At 43.4% G+C, this 24,526-nt stretch overlaps 1 protein-coding gene across 1 annotated transcript in view; it reads left to right on the top strand.

Annotated features, from left to right (window-relative positions):
* The window catches only part of DRD2 (dopamine receptor D2), a 1,101,420-nt gene that overhangs the window by 152,414 nt on the left and 924,480 nt on the right, over positions 1–24,526 (top strand). The window contains exon 2 of the mRNA XM_086957378.1: positions 18,919–19,010. Coding sequence (XP_086813504.1) covers positions 18,985–19,010 — 26 coding nt within the window. The 5' untranslated portion in view covers positions 18,919–18,984. The remainder of the gene's footprint in view (positions 1–18,918; positions 19,011–24,526) is intronic.

The raw sequence follows: 24,526 nt of genomic DNA, 5'->3' as shown, positions 1-24,526 counted from the left end.
GGAAATGCCCGATGCCCGCTACGGCCAGTCTGGCCTGTTCATCATGCAATGTGGTGTAGAGCTATGGCTTGTGGGACTGCATCTGGGCGCAAAAAAGATTACAGGGTAAGCCTACTTCATATATTTATTTCTAATTTTCTGGGAAACATTCAATTATAACAATTCATGAGTGCATGCCATGATAACTAGATTTAATGCTGCTTTGCTGCGCTGTTTCGTTTAAGAAGCATGGCTAGCTATAGCTTCTTTAGAAGAGTTAAAGGAAAAAATCATCATCTCAAGAGTTCTACATGGCAGCAGAGACTTTGATGACAACTAGATCATCCCTTCTGGCACTTGTGTTAATTTTATTGAATAATGTTTGGATTGGTCCCGCATAGCTCACTCTAATCACCTCTTGGCAAGAGATTGCCTTCTGCTGTCGGTTTACAGCTGAATATTAATATATGAAAATCTTCCTAAGGGCCTTCCTAATATTTGAAGTCCTTGATGTCAATTAGGAAACTATCAATTACAGATGTAAATTTATGGCCGCAGTGTTTTCAGGCTGTTACAAGTCACAGAAGAGTGACCCTGGAGCATACTCATATGTTTCCTGCCAGCATTAGACTGGTTAGTCAATTAAACACTAGCTGTCAATCATCTCTATTTCTTTAACACAGTATGACAGTATGAGTGCTTAGTACATATATCAATTCATTAAACTGTATATAGTGTAGAGTTGAACAGGCTGAAATATTACTAATAGAAACTTAGAAACAGTATTTGACATTTCGTAAAGTGCACCAATCTGCCTATTACAATAGGTTATTGAGCTAACAAGAAGGGTATTCGTTTGAGCACGCTCTGCAGGAACCAGTGATTTAAACAATCAATAGTCTTAAATCCTTATGGGGTCAATTCTACCACTCATCTTTCCTAGTTTCATAAGATGAGTACCAGTGAGTTTGAAAATAATGGGACAATCCATTGAATGATGTCACAGTAGATCTCAAAGTGTCATGAAACAAACGATAATTCTAGAATGCCTGTTGCTGATGATTATTAGAGATGCAGGATTGAGCAAAACGAACTACTTTTTCCTTCCCCTGAATAGCCCCTTTAATGCAACCTTTTTAGGTACCAAAAGGGAAACACGATTTGTGGTATTCAGTTCATGGAATCAATTGTCCATGCAATGATCTTTTTTTCAATTAATTCTAACACAGTTTAAGAGGACCTAATCCCAATGTGTTCCCACGAACTGTAGATGCAAGTCTTCTTGAGGACTATCTTGGAGGGCTAAGATTGGGGAGTCCTTTAGTTTGTCGACCCGCCCAACAATGTGAACGAGGCAGTCTCTGCCTCGTTCACTTTGACCAAGTCCCAAATGGTGGCAGCAATGTTTGGTTTTTGAGTTACTGTAGCCGAACCTAGAATCGATTTCTATTAGGCTCTCTTTGTAAATTGAGTCGACCCTTCTTATGTGAGAATCAAACCAATGGCATGGTTGGTAGGTTAACGAAAGGGAGACATTGTGGGAGGTGGTGGCATCTGGTGAGGAATAATGGAGTCCGGGTGTAGTGTTCTGAACACCGAATTAATGGAAAATATTGGACAAATGACTTCATGAGAACATAAGTTTTAACATAATCAGTAGAAGTGTGGAAAATGCTGAGGCTTAGGATGTAAAGATGATGAGGACCATGGGCGTCCGCGGGGGGGGGGCAAGGAGGGGCGCTTGTTCCCCCCTGGAGCGCCCCTCCTTGCCCTCCCTGCAGACACCCATGAAAACTGTGACTTCAAAACGGGGTTCTCACTCTCTTTCCTCTCCTTTCTTTTATTTGCTTCCCTGTGAAATGGATCCAAAAAAGAAACATGCTTTTGCTGGAAATGTCGTATTTTTCTGACATTTTAATTCCAAAGTGCAGCATTGGGAATAAAAGGCTAAAAATATGAAAAATAGATAAATAACTAAATACAGTAAGACAGAGTGGTAGCAAACTGCCCAAACTGATTTTATTCACACCCAAACACATTAGCTCCACTTTTACAGAGTTTGCCAGTCAAGCGCTATTTTTGTTTTCTTGTCTTTGTTTTCCCTGGACTTGGAACTAGTGCACCAATCCTGGAGGTACTGCAATGTGTGGATCGGAAAACAAAATGTCTGCTGCGGGCAGCGGCTCTGCATCCAGGGATGTGGTCTTTTTACCATACTGCTTACGTTTTGTAAGGATCTAAGCAATGGCCATTGAAATGGGTCCATTCAGGGCTCTGTAGTCGTGTCCTTAACTTTTTAGGCAAAAGCACTCACTAATTTCTGAATAGTGAGTGTAAAAGCATTAAGGTAACCATGTTGTTCCTGCTTACATTTCCCTTGGTTTGATAAATTTTGCATTCCCTATAAGTGTTTGCTTTTTCCAGGATGTTGTTACTTTTTTTTTGTAGGCCGCATATTGCTCTTGTCTAGTGCGTAATTTAAATTGAGCCGCATCCAGGTGTTCATAGCGGGCAACAATTGGGTTGTAGTTTAAGACAGTGTGAGTTTTTCTCAGTGGAGCAGTACGGTGTTCAGTGGGTGAGAGGACGTGGCACTATGGTCAGATCTGCTGAATTTGGAACTGGGAACCAGGTTCAGCCTTAATAAACAGTCCACCAGACCACTCTCCTGCGAGAGCACAATCACATGCAGGACCTTAGAAGGCTTCGCAACACCTTAGAAGCCCTGGTGTCTTCGCACCAGCAGGTGGACCCTAGCATGACAAGTGTAGGTTAACCCTTAAGGCTTGTCCACCACTATCCATACTGAAGTTCACCTCCAGTCTTGCGGGCAGGCCAAGAAGCAGCACACCCAAGAACAACAGTCACTGAGGTCACAGAACCCTTTAGAAGGGCCAGCTCTAGGGTGGTGCAACCAGTGTGACCTCACCAGGTGCTGACTTTAGGTGGAGGCATCTTGTTTGCAAGTATATTATGGCTTTAAAAACACTTGCTGTCTCCTTCCTGGCCTCCAGCAATTTTCTGCAACAATAAAAATGTCATGATGACTCTGGTGATTAATGTTCTTCCTAGAGAGAGATCAGAATTTTGTCTAGTGGAAGTTTTGACTAATGGAAAGGTAGCTCAGAGGGTTAATGTACCGGCTGAAAAGAACATGTGCCATGCAGATCACAAAGTGGACATAATGTAAATAGGTCAGTGGGCTACTGCTTTTGTCAGGGAGATCCTTTTGTTACTTGCAGTTTATAAGTTAAAATCCTAACTTAGAAGAGTGAGCTATTAACTGTCATCTAAGACCTGCATACAAACTGCAAGGTAAAAAATTAGAGCATTATATTCCCCCCCCCCTCCCAGTCTTTGATCATCCTACTATCCCAAAAAGTGTTCTTTTGGACAGAAATCAATTCTTATTAAGTTGAACCACCAACCATGGTATTACATTTTAAATTCTGGGTATTGTGTTTCTCCAGACCAATCACTATAAAACTATACAGGCTACTAGTATGGTTGTCATGTGACTCCTACACCTTGTAGTCCTTAGTCTTATGTAACATTTCCTATACCGTGATTTACACATGTATACATTGATTGTTTCTGTGTAATGTGTGTGATGTAAAGTGCTCTGACACCCTACAATGGTATGAGTGGTGCTGTAAATCGAATTAAATGCATCTGAGAGAGAGTGGTTATGGAGACTTGGGGGCACAGTTAAAGGGTGGAAGTGAGGGAATCCATGGCAGAGGTGGTCATTGGGGGGCACTAACAAACATTAATGCAAAGGACACCACTAGTGCTATGGCTGGCCCTGTCCTTGAGGCCTGTCTGCCTCACCCAAAGGTACCTCCATTGGCCTTGTTTCAGCAGTAGTAGCTGCAACTCACCAGGGATTTGCAATGCAGGATTTGCACGCACACCAAACGAAGTTCGCAAACTTCATAGTCTCCCTGCTTCATTTACAAGCACTTTTAACATGTGCTGCCTGCTGTGGGGCTAATGGAATTAATTATGCAGCAAAGCATGACAAAAGTATGCTGTAGTGTTGACTAAATTATGCTTTAAAAAAAGGCTGCAGCGTAATGCAGTATATTTTCAAATATTTTATTATTTTGGCGTGTGTACACATGATAACAGTCTCTGGAAAGATGTTGCCTTATTAGCACCAGTGTAACATACAAATGCAGCAGTTAGAAAGGTGACCAGGCAACCTTTGCAATAGGCCATCCACTCCGCAGCAACACAAGCCACCTTTTTAATTAACCTTTGATATGTTTGAGCTACAAACAATTTATTAGTTTAAATGGTCAGATCATGCAGCAGATCTTGCATTATGAGGCAAATATGGCAGAGTTATAATTTCAGAGAAAACATTTGCAAACGTTTGCTTTCTTGTTTGAACTGCTGTTGTGGAAAAAGGGAGAAGTGCTGATAACAGAAACTCCATGGCTCGGAGACAAATGGCTTGTGTTTCCACATTTTATCGTATTTGGTACATTTTGTGATTAAAAGCATACTTTGTGAATATATTTTAATGTCAATAACTCATTATAACCTTAAATAATCATATGTATCCATTGGTTGATTAAACTGGGCAGTGAAATGCCAAACAAATACAAAAAATTGGGCTCCACCCACAGATCCAATCCTTGGGTTATTCCGGCCCTCTGATTCTCCGTCCACTATTCTCCTACTTTTTGTACCCCACTTCGACCACTGTGTAAGACTCAGCATCCCTTGACTTGTGATGTGTCGCCCCTGCGGGCTCCGCAGTGCCACACATTTACGGTGCAGGGCTTCCGTATAAGGGAGCTGGCCATTATTGTATCCCTAAACGTGCGCACGTTGTCAGTTTGACATTGACTACAAGTAGAGGGACTCTACGTTTCTTTCAAAAAATATAGCTAACAATTGGACCTATACATTTTATTTTGTATAAATTAATTGAATGTGTGTAAAATTTAGCAATGCCCGGGGAATTCTAGTAAAGGGAGCACCCCTTGACAAATCACTAGCCTGTGTGATTGCTGCATTATTTATTACTGACTGAAGTTGTGCTTTAACCAATATTGGTAAATATGTGCGCTACAAATAATCCCTAACATACACTGTGCATACAGTATATTTAATCTGGTGCTTTAATCATAGGCTGTTTTAAAGTATTCGGTGCTGAAGACAGACTTGATTGGTGTTGGATCGAGGACCCGGAAGTGTGCACACCTAGGAGACAGAGATAAGCAGCTTGTCAGAAAGTTTAGCGGTTTCCCTACAGGCGGTGTTTGTTGGCCTGTGGCAGGGTCAGTCACATGTCCTGGATTCCTGGCATTTATTTGAGTCTATCCCAGTTCTACGCCCCAGTGTTTCGTGTGCCCCACGTGGCACACATCATGTCGGAGGATGGGGATGACGTTAACATTTTGCCCCCCCCCCTGGAAAAATGTCTGCGGATGCCCATGATGAGGACATTTGTATACGATTTTTGGTATGGAAGACTGCATGGAGTTGAGTTTGTTGAAGCAATGTTTGTTTTAACATCAAGGAAAACCAACAATAAAATGAGGACAGGCAGACAATAAAACTGACAGCACAGGGATGCTTGTATCTTAATCTTTAGGTGAGATCATTAAATAACCCCGGCCACTGGTTGTATGGACCTTTGCTTGTCCATAAAGAAAGTTTAAAAGGAGCAATCATTACATCAATTCTTCTTCATCAACAGAATATTTTTGCTACATTTTAGTCAATAAAGACATTTTAAGTGAGTCATCATTGTTACAAATTCAAATAATCCCTTAGTCGGTATTTCAAAACCGAGTGAAATACCCGATTTGAGAGAATTACAAATGATATATAGTTAATGTAGCACGCGTGCTCCATAAAGGAATTTCCCTAAGTTAAATTTAAAAGGTTGGTTGACAAGTAGTCAGAGTTGCCAGTTCCAAAACCCAATAGAGAGCTCTGATGAGAGAATATATGCATAAGCATAGCGCTTTCACCTTTTAGCCAAGGAAACTTTCAAGCTGTAAAGTATTCTCAGCTATTAATCAGGAGACGTTTCTCCTGAAGAGGAAACACTCTCTGGACCTGAGTAAAGTGTCCAAAGTGCTCTCCCATTAAAAGCTAGAGGGTTGGGGAGAGTCTGAGTGAGAGTCTCAACCTACATTAATATAAATTCAAAAGAACACAAATGGAAACAACTAACACATTCCCTGTTCCAATAGAATCTTAGCAATCCCTGAAAGCATGTAAACGCCCTGGTTTCTTACATTTTCTCAATGGACCACAGAAATAAATCCTTGAAGTAATACTTTGTCCACTTCTTGCTGTACAGACAGTTTTCCACATGAGTCATGCTTCCTGTCATCTGCTCACCTTTGGTGAGAACCCTACTATCAGTTGTCTAATACAAAACAAAATGTGTATTCACTAAGAAGGCTTCTGGTCATTACAGCATGTTCAGTGAAATAGAACAACATCTTGTGCAAACCAACAATTCAATAAAATAAACAGGCCTTTCAATACTAATGAATAATTTGCTGCAAGTATGCCAGCGGTAGTTAAAATAACTTAAATAAAAACCATTTGGCATAGCGAAATTTAAGGGGGCCCCCTGCAAGCACTTTTGGGGACCCCTGGGCCCAGTCAGGAGCTCTCGGAACCAGGGATCTGTCACTCTTTGTACCCTGAAGCTCGGGGGCTAATGTTGGCCCACTGATCAAAACGTTGCATTATTCCACTTTTGTGTTTACAATGATAAGTCTGACTACCCACTACAAATTTATATTAATTATCTGCGCATTCATTTATATCAACTTTTGTACTTTTCAGTTAAAGTGCATTTTTATTTTCAAAATGAAGAAATTTGCTTCAGCATAAGTATTCTTGAGTGACTTATTCGCATTTATGTTTCAGTGTTGCTGCACAGCTATATACCTACGCTTTTGTATTCACTTTTGTCTATTGTTGTTGGTGTGTTGGTCATTATATTGCATGTGATATATTGCATCTCAATATTATCATGGCCACTGCATCAACTTACCACTGAATTATAAGCTAAGCATTTAAATATTGTTCTAAATTCTACCTGTCCATAGTTTCCAAGGCAACTCTAGGTAGAGTTAAAAGTAGTAATTATAAACTTTCCTTATAATACACGGGTATGTTGAGTTAGTGGATCTGATATTTTTGCAAGTCGATGTTCTCTATATAGTGATATAGAGATATATAACTGTTGACAGATAAGGGAGCACCAAATCATAAAAGTCCTCGACTATAAGTCCAAGTTTCACAACAACCTGTACCCTTGTGTGCAATGAATATATATAGGATGAAAGAGAGCTGAACAGGCAATCATGGGTTAGTGGCACCATTATACTCCCCATGCCCAGGAGAAAGTAGTGTGAGTCTTCTGTTTACTCAGCTAAAACACCTCTGAACTCCCAACTACTTTTGAGATGGTCAAAGGTATGGATGTTCTATAGATGTGATGCACGGGTGATCAGCGTTAGTCCAGCACGGCCCAGTCCCTGTCAGATTTACAGACTCATCACTGAACATACAAAAGGGTTCTCGTTAGATTGATTGCATCTAGATATTATTTTAGAGGGTATCTTGAAATCTGGCTTGGATACAGACCTCCCAGGATTAAGTTGGGCACTCATAGAGTTATGTACGACTTTCATTGGCCATGCATGTATTAATCCACTGAGCATCTCTGTGCACAAACACATACATGTCTTTCTCGATTCATTGGTGCGCCTCTCTCTTTAAGTCTCAATTCTATCTCTGCTGCACTATTTCTATTGATCTATAGTAGCCTACAGATCTGAGTGCATCAACTGTTTTGAAACTGTATCTTTTCAGCTACTGGTCTATTCAATTTACTTTGTATGCATCAATATGATTGTCTATTGAATGAAAGAACGATTCAAAGATGTGTGCATAAAAAACTGGAATAGATCAATGTGTTTTTTTCAATGTTTGCAGCAATCAAACATTCTCTTCATAAAACCTGCCTATATGGAAAAGTGTTCTGGCAATACACTTCACACAATCATGCAGTCAGTCCATCCGAACCATATTCTAAAGAATGTGATTATCTTTTTAATTGGACCACAATTCATGGATTTGTATGCATTGATGTAGTTTTCTCTTTTCAGTCTGAGATCGAAGATATTAAAGTTAATTTTCTGTGCCTACTCCCAAGAGTTGCAACTTAAATACAGGCTTGATTCATAATACCTCAGCAGCAAGGTGATGATAGCAAAGAAAATAAGCAAAAACAGAATGTGAGTAGGAGAAGCAAGAGAAAGGACAGCACATGAATGGAGAGACTACAATAGAGGAAGACAGCAGAAACAGAGAGAGTGAAAGAGATGGATAGATAAGAGTGAGAGACCGAAAGAGAAAAAAGAAGACAGTGAGAGAGGAGAAAGAAAAACTAAAATGGAAACCAGTAGGTGGTGTAATGATAGTGAGGGCTGAAGTCTGGTAATAAATTAGGAGAGTGACGAGTGAGAAGCAAGAAATGGGGATCACAAGAAATAGAACTGTGCGAGGGAGGAGGATAGTGGGAAGCAAGAGCGTAAGAGAGAGAGATAAGAGTAAGAGAGTGATAGGAAAAAGAGAAGAAAGCGAGGGAAGAAAGAGAAATTAAAACTAAACAGGAGAGGTTGTAGTGCAAGACATGTATAGAAAGGAAGAGGGCTGACACAGGGAAACTAGTGGGGGAGATAGAAGAGAAAAGCAAGACATGGGGAGCGCAAGAGACAAGGGGTCTTATTCTCCGAGTTAATGGGCGTTATCGCAGCCAAAGTCGCGATAAATGTATCACCCCATTCACACGCTGGTGCTAACAGCCCATAGCGCCAGTTTACCTGTGATAGCAGCCACAAAAATCAGCGCCACAGATGACCCCCGCAACTATTGCTAATGAGATGCAGAGTAGGCGTTCCCATGCAAAAAGCAGCGACAAAACTACTCCACAGCATTCCCAACGACCAGCCAGACCGGCGATATGACCATAAAACATGCAATAACTCATGTTAGCAACAGGAAATGAACACCTGCTCTGACCTGGTGTAAAGCCAGCCGGCACCAGAAAAAGGAGCCCAGCCCGAGCCACACCTGAAGAACAACAGGAGCCATGAAGCTACTGATCATACAGCTCGGAGCCCCAACAGACCCACAACACCCACCACCACCACCCCCAGGCCTGACACCACCAACCAGCCCCCCGCACCACCAGCCCGGACCACCACAGAGGCAGCACAAACACAGACCGCGGACCTTCAGAAAATGCACCAGCCTCACAGACTTAACACCAGAGAATGTCATTGCACGCTACAGGCTCAAAAGGACAACCATCTTCTGCATCCTGAAAATCATTGTCCACAGGCTGATGGTACCAACACAGTGAACAACCAACATCCCACCTCAGACAAAGCTGCTGGCTGTGCTGCACCTGTTGGCCTCTGGTACCTTTCAACCAAAAACGGCCAGAGTCAGAGGAGTCTCACAGCCAGCCCTATCAAAGTTCCTCAAAACTGTCCTGGATGCCATCATCAGCCTGGTACCCCAGTACCTATACTTCCCCCACACTGCGCAGGAACAGCTGGACACCCAACAAGGCTTCTACACGTTAGCTGGCTTCCCGCACGTGGTGGGGGCAATAGACTGCACACATGTCCTACTTGTGCCCCTTGCCGACACTGCATACAATTACCGCAACAGAAAGCACATGCAGGCAATAGTGGACCACCGGGGACTCTTCACCAATGTCGTCACCAACTACCCAGGCAGTGTGCATGATTCCTTCATCTTCCGACAGTCCATCATTAACCGGCGCTTCCAGGATGGCACCTACGGAAATGCTCTGCTCGTTGGTAAGTACCAAATGAACATACCACACACCTCAACTTCACAATCATGCAACTCACAACTCTGGGAATGCACACTTTACAAACTCACATACAACATGCCAAACAACATGCCCGCCGACCAGACACGACAGCACAACTTACTGTGGTAACCTGGGCTAGCCATGTACACAAGCCATCAACGACATGGCACCTCAACCACACAATAACAGATTGTGGGGAGAGGTGGGAACGAGGCATGTGCAAAGGAGGCACGTGACCCATGAATAAGTATGTACACAATGCCAAGTGTGGTATGGATGTGCTGGCCAGACAGTAGTTTTCAGACCACACACATATCCATGTCGATACACACCGCTGGTGTTCGGATTGTAGTGGACAGTGGATGCAACCATGTCACCCCAGCCAGTGGGGGAGATCAAGGAAATGTAGCTTGTCACGTCTGCCCTGTAAGCGTGAGAGGGGTAGGCTGGCCCAGCATATGCCAGGCCAGTGTATGGGTATGAATGAAAGGCACGTAACTCTGGGTGTGGTCCTCTTCCGGAATGCCCAACATCTATGCCAGGGCGGCGCCACGAGGCTGATGCCATTGGCGTGAGCAGTGTTGCCTGCGATCCTGTGGGCCTGATGCACAGCAGGCCGGCGGTTCCCAAACCAGTCTTGCCCACCCCTGCGCACCCAGGCCCCAATGCCCAACTGCTGACACTGGCATGTGTCAAAGAGGGCCCACCACGTGCCGGTGCAAGCTCCAGGCCTGAGGCCCACAACCTTGGCAGCCTCCTCAGACCATCTCGACTTCTGCGACACAGGCCCGCTGAACTCCATTCTCATTGACGTACTCCACTGGCATACACAGAAGTCAAGTAGGACACACATTTGGAACTGAGTCTTGATTACACCATGGCAGGGTACATTATTTAAGGCTGAGGTTATGTCACTATACTCCCTTCAATGTGGTGCCACCAAGGCTGTGCAGAGAACTCGCACCAAACGTGTCTGTGGGCACTTGGTGACCTACACTGTGGTCCTGCAGGCCTCACACTAATCCAATGCAGTCCGTCACAGGCAGGAAACGGCATTGTCACGGGCTAAACACCCACTCAGCTCTGGTGCCACTACCTATGTCAGCCACAAATCTAATACAAATGTAATTCCAACGTTGTGTGTTAGAGATCCAGGAGGAGATGGCTGGACAACGGTTAACCAGCGCTGAACTCAGCCTCCGTCCGACACTGTGGCCAACTAGGTCACATTTTTGGAATTGAGTCTTGATTTCTTCATGGCTGTGTACATGTCACAGTACGCAAGGAGAGTAGTAAGAGGAAGACGCGCTTCAGTCCGGAAGAGAAAGGCTCACCTTTACCGAGGTGATGGGACACTACCAACAACTGCACTGGTGCCACTGACTGTGCAGCACATGCCTACCACACGTGGCTGTGGGCCCCTGATTACCGCTGCGGTGGAGTAGGTCACACATTTTGAACTGAGTCTTGCCCTCTACATGGCAGTGTCCATAGCATTGTACAGGCCTCATCACAGACTGCATCCCCTTTCAGCTTTGTTGCCCCTGAGTGTGTGCCCTGAAATTTCTAGTTGATCTCTGTTTGTACGTCGGTGGTGTCCGGACTCATGGGCTGGAGGTTGCCTTCCTCCACATGTAGCTGATACTGACAAGGTGGAAAAGTGGAGACTGTAGCATTCAACTCCGCAATTTGCCTGTTTCTGCTTGCTTCTGCCCTCTGCATCATGCCCTGGAGGGACACCTTCCACTGTCCCCCGCAACCCCCCACGACATTCCCCTTGGACATTGATGAGTACACGCTCAGCTTGCGTGGCCCTAACTTAGTGCACCCCAAGTCACAGTCCTGTGGCGGTGTGCCTGTGCCGGCCGCTGTGCATCTGGGGCCACAGACTCTGTGCAGCTCAATTTAGGGACCCATGATGTCCATACCTTGTATTGCTGATTGTCTGCTCACTGTTGTGGTTTTTGCCAGCACCAACCAACTCCTGAGTGGTGGCTTACACTACCCAACACCCATCCAGCTCAGGAATCACTGGAGATGTGACCCTGGCAATAAAAGGGCCTGGGCGCACATGCCCGTAGCCAGTCCCACGAACTCACTCAGTGTGTCTGGGTGGTCATTATGTATGCATGTGGGAACGAGGCCATTCCACATTACATTGTACTGTGTACAGCGTGCACAACCCTGTCACCGCAGACAGTGGGGTGGACCTGGGACATGTAACTGTGTTGTATCTTCATGTGAGCGTAAGTGGGGTGAACAGGTGTATGACAGTACTGTGTAGGGGTGTGGCTCCTCAACACGTGGATCTGGGTGTGGTTCAGGGTGGGCCTTGCCAAGGATGTGGCTGATGCATGTGTCTCTGTTGTAGTGTCTGTGCCACCCATCACGCAATCAACAATGTTGCTATGTGGCATTTCCCCTGTGTGCTTGGTTGGCTGAAGGGGTACATGGGGGAGGGCATGCCGTCTGCGGGGTCAGGGATCATACATGGCAACTGTTGTGTGTGTCGCTATTAGCGCAGCATAAGCCAAAGATGTACCCTCAACTGCATGTCGAGTTCAGCCAGGCAGGTGCTCTACATCTGAGTCAGCCCTCTCCTTGCAATGGGCCTACACACATGTGGCTGGACACATTCTGCGCCGCATCATCACTGTGTTGTACTCAGGCTTGTAGACATGCACAGACAGGCCTGTCAATGGTGTGCCATAGGGGTGCATGTGATGTAAACGTGCTGCGCACACTAGTGGATGTGCTCGGGGGAGGTGCAGCAGTGAGGCTAATTAGTACACAGTGATGCAGCTCATTTGCAACACGCAGTACATGTCATACAGGAATCACTAAGTCACACATATCACACACCAATGAACCAGTGAGCCTGCCAACACATCATGCAGTACATAGTCGTGACTCATGTCTCTCTGCACTGTCACAGGTGACCAAGGATATGCACTCTGTGCTTGGATGATGACACCCCTCCCAGCCCCGAACACACAGGCCGAGAGGCAGTAAAAGGTTGGCCACAAATGTACCAGGGACATCGTGGAGCACACAATTGGTGTGTTGAAGTCACGTTTCAGGTGCCTAAACGTCACAGGTGGTAAGCTCCTTTACAGCCCAGACCTTGTGTGCAAGATGATCGTTGCATGTTGTGTGTTGCACAAAATATGTGTATGCAGCAAAGCCCCATGGATACGAGTGCCAGATGCACCGGACTATGGTGATGAAGATGAGGCAGGTGGACCACACCCCACTGCAGCTGCAGCAGTAATAGCCCGTAGGGACTACATCATTGACAATTTATTCTCTGGTTGACGTCACATTGTGTGGGTCCCTTGCAGTAATGGCACAGTATGTTGGCTGACCACAGGCACTGCATGTGCTAATAAAAGCATTCCGATACATATTCCCTGCGTGCATGTCACTTCACTCAAACAAGTGTGGGTGCCACATGTTGTGCTGTCAATTTAGGGATTTGTTGATGGATGGTGGGTGTGTCACCTCTGTGCAGTGAGGCTGTTTATGGTGTCACGTATTCGAACTGCCAGTTCTGTGTGTCACAGTTGTTACGGTATCCCACTCTTTGGCGATTCACATGTGTCCCAATTCATTCCATTTTGGCTGTCATTTGTGGCCTACAAGTGACAACAGGTATTCTTTTGTGCTCTGATATGTGCCGCCGTGATGCAGGGTTGCACCATGTGACTCAAGTCGCACGACATGAGCAACATGTACGTAAGGGGGAGTCACTGCCCCTACATTAGTCCATGCTTTCATTCTTGTTTGATAATAGAAATGGCACTTCGGTGTGCAGGGGGTGTTGTTTGTCCCCCTGCAATGTGAGAGGGGGATGCGGTTTCACATTGTGTACCATGCTTGTTTCTGCATTGGTGCAGGCTACATACTGAATGCAGGTCAATGTACAGTGTGGCTGTTTGTGGGGAAATGCCTATCTGATTTGGACAATGGTCATTTGTTCTACATCACAGCTGTGGGGTTGTGCTCGCACATTCTTATCTCACCGTTTATTTACTCTTTTTTTATGGTGCATTTTCCCACCAGCCGTGTGGGATTTGCAGGCCGGTCGCTGGTTTTCTGTGTTTTGCATTTTTGCGGCATGGCATTGATTTTAATGCGGTCAGTTGACATGTTATCTGGAGACTATCGCATGGTACCGCTGTGTTGAGACTGCTTCGTTAACACAGCGTAATTTTCCCGCGATAGTCTGTGATGTTGGAAGTTTTGTTGTTACTTTTGCGATGGTTATCACAGATTCTTGAGAATATGCCCGATGGTTATTCAAGAGTGTAAGCTAGCTGGAAGCAAGAGCGAGTGAAAGAGAGATGAAAGAAAGAGAAAGAAGAGCTAAAAATAACAGCAGTGAGAGAATAAATAATCTGCTTTGAATTTAGAGTCAATAGTAGCATTGAGAGCTTTATGAATTACCTCAACGAGAGACTGTCGTTTCACGTACCCAAGAGGAACCTATGATCCGCCAACCTCTCCCTGGCAGATGTTTCCCGCATCCGCAGAAAGAGAACTGGCGGGAGAGCTTTCTCTTACATTGCAGTGAAAACCTGGAACGAGCTCCCTGTGAACATCAGAAGCTCCCCCACCATGCACACGTTCAGGAAGGACCTCAAGACCTGGCTCTTTTCGACTGACCCGGAGCCGCTGCTCCCCCCTTTCCTGTGCCTTGAGACCCTCATGGGTGAGTAGCGCACTATATAAACCCCTGATTGATTGATTGATTGAATGCCACCAGAGCCACACATGAGCATTATTGCCTTATAATGTGTAAGAGCTTGATATTTCCTTTTTTTGCATCGTTTCATTTGGGTTGGAGATAGCATAAAGAGACATATTTTAAAGTTAGAAAATGTTTATTGAAAACAGTATGATGGAAGCTTTAATTTACAGTGTGGCAGAGTGCAGCTGTTAGTAACACTGTAAGAACGCTGAGCGTGAAGGGTGCTCCTATTACCGGATGTTTTGATTATTGGAAACATAACCAGCCGAGTGTAAGGCAGCATTGTAATAAAATGCTTTATTCAGCCTTTCTTAAAGTAGTCTGCAGTGTATTTCCCAGTAAAACCCGTAAGGAAGCAAAAATCCTACAGCCAGTGGCTCAAATCACCTGGTGAACACCACCTTTCACAAACATAAGATATTGATTCCATCCTTTGATCAATGTAATAAATATTGCTTTACTTGGTTTAGTGCTATGCTTGTAAATGACATATAACTATGTGGCATAAACATATGATTACATGCAGTTGATATATATCTACGACTCTCAGTTTCAGCACAAAAAAACTAAAAAATACCATTTGAATCACGTCTCAATCTCACAATTTGTTTTTAAACCGTGTATTCCAAGTAAATACATCAAAACATAACCTATTAATGGAGGTTTCGAGGGCAAGTGCCCCATCATCGTCCACATCTGTATTCTTACATGTTAAGAACATCCCAACGACGCACTAAGGTTCACTATATTGCAACAATGCATTTTAAATTGAAACAGCATCTTTTACAGGGGCAGTTGGCACAAGAAAACGTGGTGGTGTGGGAGAGGGGAAGTCGACAGACAACGGAATAGGTATAGTGAAATAAATAAATAATACATATTCTGTTGTCTGTCGACTTCCCCCATGCGGCGCCCTGCCCCGCCCCACCACGCTTACCTGTGTTAACAGCCGTTGATCTTTTAGCATGTCTATCAATTCATGTGCATTCGATGCTTTGTGCCTCTGAATCCATCCACAAATCTATCCATCCATCCATCCACACCTACTCGCAGCATTTATACCATTCATTTACTATCCTCTTATATCTCACCCTGTGCAGTGTCTCTGTAACTGGTATTGGGCACCCTAAAATGGTTGAATGGTGCTTTGAGGCACTAAAATTGATGCTTTGCTTCCCTCAAAAATACCAAACATACTCGGGGAGGTGCTATATCAATGTTATATTTAAGAGTAACCATTGACTATATTTAATGTGTTTCATTCATTTTGTAATTTTAACTTACATGGGTATATTAAAAATTTGAATCGAGAAAAACGTACTGAAAACACTTTCGGTTAGTGTCACTTGTAAGTTAAATGTGTGCATCTCGGTGTGGTCTCTAGTCAGCGATTGAATTAGTCACATGAAGTCACTCGCAATCCCTACTTATGAGCCACCCAATGAAGTACACCGGAGCCTATGTTGTCATGATATGTTTTAAAATCAAGGTTAAATACCTTCTCCCATGTAGTCAATATTTGTGCTTTAGCAAAAGGCCTTATTTCTACTGATGAAGTAAAGAGACGTTCAATAGGAAAGGATAATCAGTGTTTGATAATTTAATACATCCCCTGTGGTGGCCCAAATGCATTTTGGGATGTTTTCTTCATCAGGGAGCCTATCCTCTTTTCAAACGATCATGATCACTGTTTAAACATGTATTCCTCTTCCATCAAGTGTTTAACCCGTTGACTGCGGCGTGAATTCCGCCACGGTGCAGGTGTTTTATTTAGTAGGAGGGGTTTGAACGACCCCTGGCCATCCTCCCCGCACACCCACCGTCACGTGGGACGGCCGGGGGTTGTCTGCAGCACTGAATGGGTTAAGGATGCATCTCAGAAGACATCTTCTCAGCTATTAGCTAAGAATGGAGTTCGCAGGGAAGATATACCGGTTCAGTCGGTAGTCGTAGCTTCCTGTACAATGCATTGTACAGGAAGCTACGACTACCGACTGAACCGGTACTTCCAAATCCTGCGCCTGGAACCGCGAAAATTGACGGTATAGATCTGCACCTGATTGTGGGTTGGTTAATTTTAACCCGATCTTTACCCAAACGTGGCGCGCACTCGGCTCATCGGAAGCCTTCGAGGAACTCTTCCTCGGCAATAGAGGCTGTCTACCCTTAGGCATGTATTTAATGTCCTGATGATGGTCCCCATGATTTAAAAAGTGGGACTGAAACGCCGTCGACCTTTTTAGCACTTTATGCATAAAAATGTCATGTATTATGAATATGTGAAAATGTTCTTCTGAGATTTCTGTGTAACTGTAATATTACAGAAAACTGCTGCTTTTGCCTAAAAAGCGCTGTTTCGTTCTTTGCTCTACTCACTGTACTGATCTGTAGGTGCTTGGGTACAGGCTTGTGCCCCACTACGGAGAACTGTTGAAGGAATTATTTTTCCGTGTATATTTTAATAAGTAAAGACTGAGACCTCTGTCCAGCTGGACATGTCAAATTGAATATAGAACCGACTGTGGCTATATTTATTCTGCTTGACTATCCTATATGCATGGGACCACTGTTGTTTTTGAAAAAAAAAGAAACACTTATAAGGTGGGCATGATGATTGCCCAATATGTGGTGCATTATTTTATTGTACGAAATGAAAACATTTCTTTATTTATAGTTTTTTTCTTTAAAAATGTAGACAGAATCATTTTTGTATGAAATTATTACCCAATATTGCCTGATACCCCTTTCATGGATTAATTTCTTAAATTAGTGATAGTCTGAGTTGCTATAGCAAGGATTTGAACCTGTCACTTGCTGATCACGTGCAGATCTGACCAATGAGTATGTGAACCCCTGAGCCTCTATGACCATCATTTGAGGTAGTGGTTACCCAAAAACTCATGTTTGTGGACCTGTACAAACCTTATTGCATCAGACATTTGTGGAGAGCAATAGAGGGAAAAAACAAACAAAACAGAAAGACAGAAGACGAGAAAGATAGAAAAAACATCATAAACAGAGAATGCTGGAACCTGCAAGAGCGAGATCCAGGGGCAGAGTGTCTGGTAGTGGATTAAAGAGGCATAAGGTGGATTCAAGACTATGCTTTCTTGGTATTGGGTGCACTGACATTTCATGTACCGGTCACGAGATTGGGAGCAGAGCTTGGGGCACCTGCACTTATTCTTTTACAAATTAAATACTGATGACCATACATCATTTACAAACATATTCTTATATAGAAATGGGGATGGTAGTGAGGACAAGTGGTCAACTGCCCCCCAGCTTTTGTTTTGTATCTATTGTGCCCTGCCCCATCCAATCTATGAAGACTGTCTTTTTTATTTCATGTTGTGGCTTTTGGACACTGCTGGTACGTCCTCGGCATGCAATTCATTCTGACCTGTGATTGAAAGAGCGTGTTATGGAGTCAGAATAGTGTGCTCACACTCACATGATGATTGGTAGAGCACCTGGCAGTATTGCATATTTCTGTGCTGTCAATCATACTCTGTTTATTAGGGCTAGACACTGCCATGTGGAAGCTGGAGTACAGTGCATGCAAGAATTTCCACAGGAGTCTAAAAACTTTGTAGAAAGAGAGACAGAGAGAGAGAGAGAGAGAGAGAGAGAGAGAGAGAGAGAGAGAGAGAGAGAGAGAAAAGGCATGTATAACATAAACGATGAGGACCTGGCTGTATGGGGACTGAACCCCTATAGGGTTTGTAGGTACATTCAAGTGAGTGTATTAAGAAACTAAAAGTGCAGTTATATTTGCTTTGGTCCGCTTGGCAACCTACCACATGTATCATCATATGCATAGAGTTAGAATAGTAAATACACACTCCATTATGTTCAGTGGCCATTCACCTTACATATAGTTATGTCATGATGTTTGGGTGTGTGTGTGGGAGTGGAAGTGTGCGTATTTGCGTGTTTGTGTGTGTGTAACCAACGCTGGCCAGACTGGATAGGTCATCATAGCATGGTTAGCCTTCACAGAACCAGACAATCAATATCTTTGTGAGGACAGGTGCATTATGAGGACTGGTCCTGGTAGTGTGCTTAAATACGCTCGAGGGAGTGTATCAAAAAACTAAAATTGCAGTTAAATTTGCTTCAGTCCGCTTTATAATCTACACTGCTATTACAGTTCATGTGGCTTTAGAATATTAATTGCACACTTCATTATGGTCAAAGGCCTGTCCTCCTAATAATGAGTATATTAAGTTATGTGTGTGCGTATGTGTTTCTGAGTGTATCTTTCACTTTCTTTCTCTTTCTGGTCTCATAGGTATCGATATGCCTGGCAGTGTCCCTCCCTAGTGGGCATCAGAACCCCAGCCAAATAAGGCCACCCATGCCACTCCTGAGCCCCACCAGCAGGTACGTCACCTTCTGTCCATTGTTGGACGTCCCTTGGAATATTTGTGGTAACTCTTGATATTTTTCGTGCATCCTTGGTATGATGGTGCCCAACCATTTTGTAAGGCTGGTCAACTAAGGATAACTGGAATAGTGTGAACATCCTTATCATTACAGTACTCACACCAGCTATAATTCACCCTCTGGCACAAGGCTGGTAATTGTGTGCATATTATAGGCATCTTGGTGTAATGTTACCCATTCCTGGTGAAATGCCAACCCATGTATAACAACTGATATTCATGGCATCCTTAGCATGATGGTGTCTGTACATGTCATAATACAGATTATTCTTGTCATGTTCCTGCTTGTGAAGTTGATCCATGGGTTTGTAAGGCAGAATCTCGTCCCGCACATGTGACTACTTGATGAATCTCACAAACTGAAGCTTTGCAACCAAGCAAGCATTCTTACTGATACGAAAAAATTGCATTTTACTATAAATTGTACTTTCTGTAACAAGGCATATTTTGGGCTTGGATTACTTATCTAAAATGAAATACTTATGCTAAATAACAAAATGTATGTTATGGTTTCAAATAGTGTAAAAGTTGTGTTTGGAGATAAAGTAACTGCATTTTTTTTAAATGTATTGAATGCTCATAGTTGTGTTATAATGATAAAATCAGGAGGTTTATTGCTGAGGCCGTGTACTGGATGTCCTAGGCCACTTGCGACTAAAACTGCGATTTCATGGCTTGTGTAAAGACAAGCGGCAAAGCTATTGAGCACAAGTTTGTTGGATGTCCAAAAATGCACTTGTTGTTACGTCATGCACTGTTATGGAACTCAAAACAGTAGATTCCTATTCCGTGCATCATCTTTGTGAAGGAAGCGCAACAAGGGTGAACATCCTCAAACATCTGCGTCATGTCCTCATCAGGTCCAGACCTTCTAGTGTATAATTTATAACTAAAGCACTTAGTCCGTTTTAACTATAATAATCTAGTGAATAGCTGTAGAAATTAAACATCAAACAATGCGCCGTTTCACTGCCTAGGAAGTACAGTTCTTCTGTGTCCTCCTTGACTGGAAGAGGGGGTAATGTGTCCACCCATGCACCAGCCCTTTCCTGCCAGAGACCTAACAGACACACATTTAAAATAGTATTCATGACTGTAATGCTAGGATCTTACATATTCAAGACAATGAATCTTCTTGCAACCAGGAGGAGAGTACGTTGATACAAAAAAAGACACACGTATTGACTAGTACTTTACCTACAAAGACACACTGTGTCATAGTTGATAAAGAAAAAGCCACAGAATTGACCAGGAAGGCTCGGACAGATAATTTAAGGCAAAGGAGATACTTTACAAATTGATATTTTTGAGGAGGTTGGTTATATGAAGCGCTTGCTATATACACATTGCTGTTTAAAGAGCTGTGATAGTCACCAACATTACATTACATTTTATACCTTCTATCAAACGCGGATGAGTGAAAGTCTGAATTGCTCCAGCCATGATCCAAATTAGGAAAGTTATATTGATCTTTGCTGGAAAACACTCAACCTACTGAGCTTTCTTATATGTTAGCTTCCATCCTCTGTAACCCCTCCCACAATCCCATGGCACATTTTGAAGGACCAATGACAAGGAAGTATTCCTATGGCAGCTCAGGTTCTCCTCTGTCAACTAAACAGCAACCATGGGGCATATTATCAAGGGGGTTTATCTCCGCTTTTTTGGCTTTAAAAGCCAAGAAAGCGGAGATAAAATTATCTCCCTATTACCTAGCTGTCGCTAACACCAGTTAGCGACAGCTAGTAGGAGATAGCGACCATCTTGGGCCCCACTTTGCATGTCAGTGATATTTATCACTAATGACATGCAAAGTGGGCGTGCCAAGATGTTAGGGGCTAGAAACAGTCGCTAACATCGCTATCTCCTATTACCAACTTTAGGAGATATTCGCGCATGGCTAAGAGCATTAGCTCGGTAATGCATGAATATCGCTGACTTTTCAGCGATATTCATGCATTGCGGACGATTTTTATCGCATTTGCGATAAACCTTGGTAATACCAAGGTTTATCTGCGATAAAAATTGCCGCAGCTCTGCGGTAAATTTTTGTCTCTAACCAAGCAATAGCGATAATTATCGCTATTGCTTGGTAATATGCCCCCATATTCGCACACATGCTTTGCAAAAAGATCTTAATGGTAATTTTCGAGGTAGATTGACAGATGTCCTTTCTGGGCACCTACAGTTCGCAAAAATCGTGTGGTGCTAAAGTTCCCCAGTGGACAGACAAATGTTTCTTGGAGATATGTGTACGTGCTTTAGACTCCATAGCTGATGTGTTTCTCGACCATCTACACCCGGGCACCGTTCATTTAATCTTGGCCGTGATGCAAAAGGCCATATAGACGATGCCCACCTGCAGGGGAGTGGTGTCCATAAGCTCTGAGATCAGAAACAACTCAGTGTACATGTTATAAGGAGACGCAGAGCCTGGTATTCGGCCTGACTTTCAAGCAATGATTTAGCTACATTGAACATGGTGAGACAAACCGAATCCCCTTTGATCCTCTACCAATAAAATATTTAGGCAGTCTTTTCATCAGCCCAGGTCCTGATCTTCATAAGTCTTTCAGAGAAGCTGTGCAGATCAAGGAAGATTAATTGCAAAATGTGCAGACACGGCTCGTCTACAAAATGGAAGGCGTCTCCACCGAGGCCTTCGGCTTGACATTACATTACGAAATCAATGGAATAGTCGGAGAAATCATCCTCTTAGTCACTTGAAAGCTTTACATATTTGTGCTAAGCTCTTTGTACAGCAGGGGCTTATTTCGTTGCAACTTTTGGGACGCTAAAATGTTTGTCATGTTTCGAATTAGATCTTGTTATTACCTACTGCAAGAGTCACTCAAACCTCGTCACCACTGTGTGCGAAGGTGGTTGCGATGAAAAATCTTTCCTATTTTCTTGCTCCGGAAGTGAAGCCACCCGGCTTGCCACGATAATGCATGGGACTTTGGGTTCACACATTGTTTTCAATAAGTTGTATTGCACTGTATGGTCCTAACCACTTTCATAAAGTCAGATATGGTTGTTTCAAAACCATGGAAGATGCTTCACCAATCACGTAACGCCAAGAGTATTATAACGTTTTCCTGTTCCAAGAATCCAACGCTAGCTCTGGCCTTTTAATATTGAAATGAGTCCATTTAACCCTTGGCAGGCCGGCACCACAAAGCTTGGAGCCTGGGGCACCAACTCTACCAGCCCTGCCTGCTGCATTCAAAATAGTGCTGGAAATTCCAACGTAGTTACATGGTGGACCTGTTAGCACTTAGTTTTCTTCGAAGACAGAAACACAATATTAGTCGTCTGTCTCTAGGGTACTTAAAAAAATATCCCTGGCTGTACTGGGAGTTTAGTTTAGACATTTGTGCCCTTTACCTGTTTGGAGAAAGAATGGTGCACATGGAAGTTCCACACAGAAAGAAGCTGGGGAACATGGCATTGAAGGGGCAGCCCAAAAGTGGACAGAGGTTTTTTTTTTCCCCAAGAACACAGCTAGTGGTGAGTCCGCTGTCAGCACAACCAACAAACACCGTCACACTCTAAGTGAGGCAAGAGCAGGGCTTTAAGTGGGCCAGGTTTCACCGGTGCTGAGCACCAGCAGTTTTTTAAAGGGGGCCTCGAAACGGGTCTCCATCGGGCTCTGTTTTGTGCCCTGGAACAGGCGGTCTGTTTTTTCCGGACTGCAGTGACTCCAGGCACATCATGTGCCCGCGCTCACAATGCGCACTTCTCACTAGTCGAGAAGTTATGGCATGACGCCATGCCAGGTGAGCGTTGAAGGGGAAGGGAAATCCTTTAAAGAGAGTCATTTTCTCTCTGGATTTACCTTCTCTTTCTGAAACACAGGAGAAGCAACATCGTTGTGGTGTCACCAGGGCTTTAAGTGGAAGTTTTTCCAATATTATATACAACAAACCATAGTTGCTGCTTATGTATCATATGCATCTAACAACCAATGGCAACGCCAATAGTTCTGACTTGTAGGTGTGATGTTACTTGTTGTATCATATATCTGGATGCAAGGACAGAAGCAGTAAAATACAAGTCGAGCAGCACACTCTACTGAGCACAGATTTTTAGCTTATGTGTTTTAGGCCACGGCCTTAATTACATTGGCCACGCCCCTTTGAGCGACCCCCAGTTTTTTTCATCCCATTTAAAACCCCGGGTAAGAGAAGGGCAGAAGGGATACGTTTTAGCAGCTTATTGCCACCCCCATACAAATTGTTGGGGGATATTAAATGTGTCATACGCTTGTTGAACATAGGGTGCTACTGTACATAAAAGCAAGTAGTGAAAGGGCAAGAAACCCCCCACAGAGACACCAGCAAGAGGGCCAGCTGGTTCACCCCAGAATTCCTAGCCTCCAAGCAAGCCTACCGGAAACTAGAGAAGAAATGGCACAGCGAACAAACTCACAGTACACAAGGACGCCAAATGATTCTGTCAATTAAAGCCTATCCTGGGTATAAACACAATTCACATTTGCAGATTGACCAATTGTGCACATTTACTCTTCTTTTAGGCAAGAGAGCATGCTGGGCAAGAAGGCGTGTTTCCTGTTTAGTTGTCTGCCCCATCTTCGGTTCCACAGCACAGGAGACTACTTCTTCAGCAGAAGCATTTAAACTGTCAGAATTACCCATTTTTTTGTAAATTAAAAAAGTATTTGTAAGTTTCCTAAATTTGTATGGGTATGTCGTGCCCCTCTGATCCCACTCACTTCACCCTCTGTTTTAATGTAAAATGGGAAATGCTGGCTTCTCATATGACTTTTTCCCACAACTGCATAACTCTCATAAACAAAGTTCTGCTATGTCCTTGCAGGAGTGTGGTTGGAGCCGAAAACGTCTTTCACCAAGACATTGGGGCCAGATGTGATATTTTTTCATGCAGCGCAACCCAGCAAGACAACTTGCTGTGCTACATGAAAGATAGAGGGCAGGAAAGAGCAATATCTATCAAGATATGGTGCATTCCTGTTCTCTGCCTGAGCTGGCGTACAATCCCCCACCTAGTGCCAACAAAGGCACCCCTACACCATGGAGCAAGGGTTTACCAAGCCATGCAGGACCACCTGGAGTGGGAATTACTATTCCCACTTCAGTGAGTGCAACAGTAGGGAAAGCACTGGATAGCATAAGGGTAAAATTAACATACTTATCATTTATTTTTATTTTTTAATAAAAAGATAACATATTAATAATTAATTTACAAAACAATTATTAATAAATACCAACACATTAAAATTCATATTTACTTAAATATCATTAAATTACATCCAACACTATTCCCCCTTTAACACACAACACACTACACATAGAAAAAAAAACACAATTAATTTAACTATCAATTAATACCAATTAATAATAAATTAACATAATTATAAATTAACTGATTAATAAACATTACCAATTAATAATAACAAAATAATACCTAATT

This window comes from Lissotriton vulgaris, chromosome 2_1, assembly GCF_964263255.1.
Source record: "Lissotriton vulgaris chromosome 2_1, aLisVul1.2, whole genome shotgun sequence".
Taxonomy (NCBI): domain Eukaryota; kingdom Metazoa; phylum Chordata; class Amphibia; order Caudata; family Salamandridae; genus Lissotriton; species Lissotriton vulgaris.
This window is presented reverse-complemented; position numbering and strand designations above follow the sequence as displayed.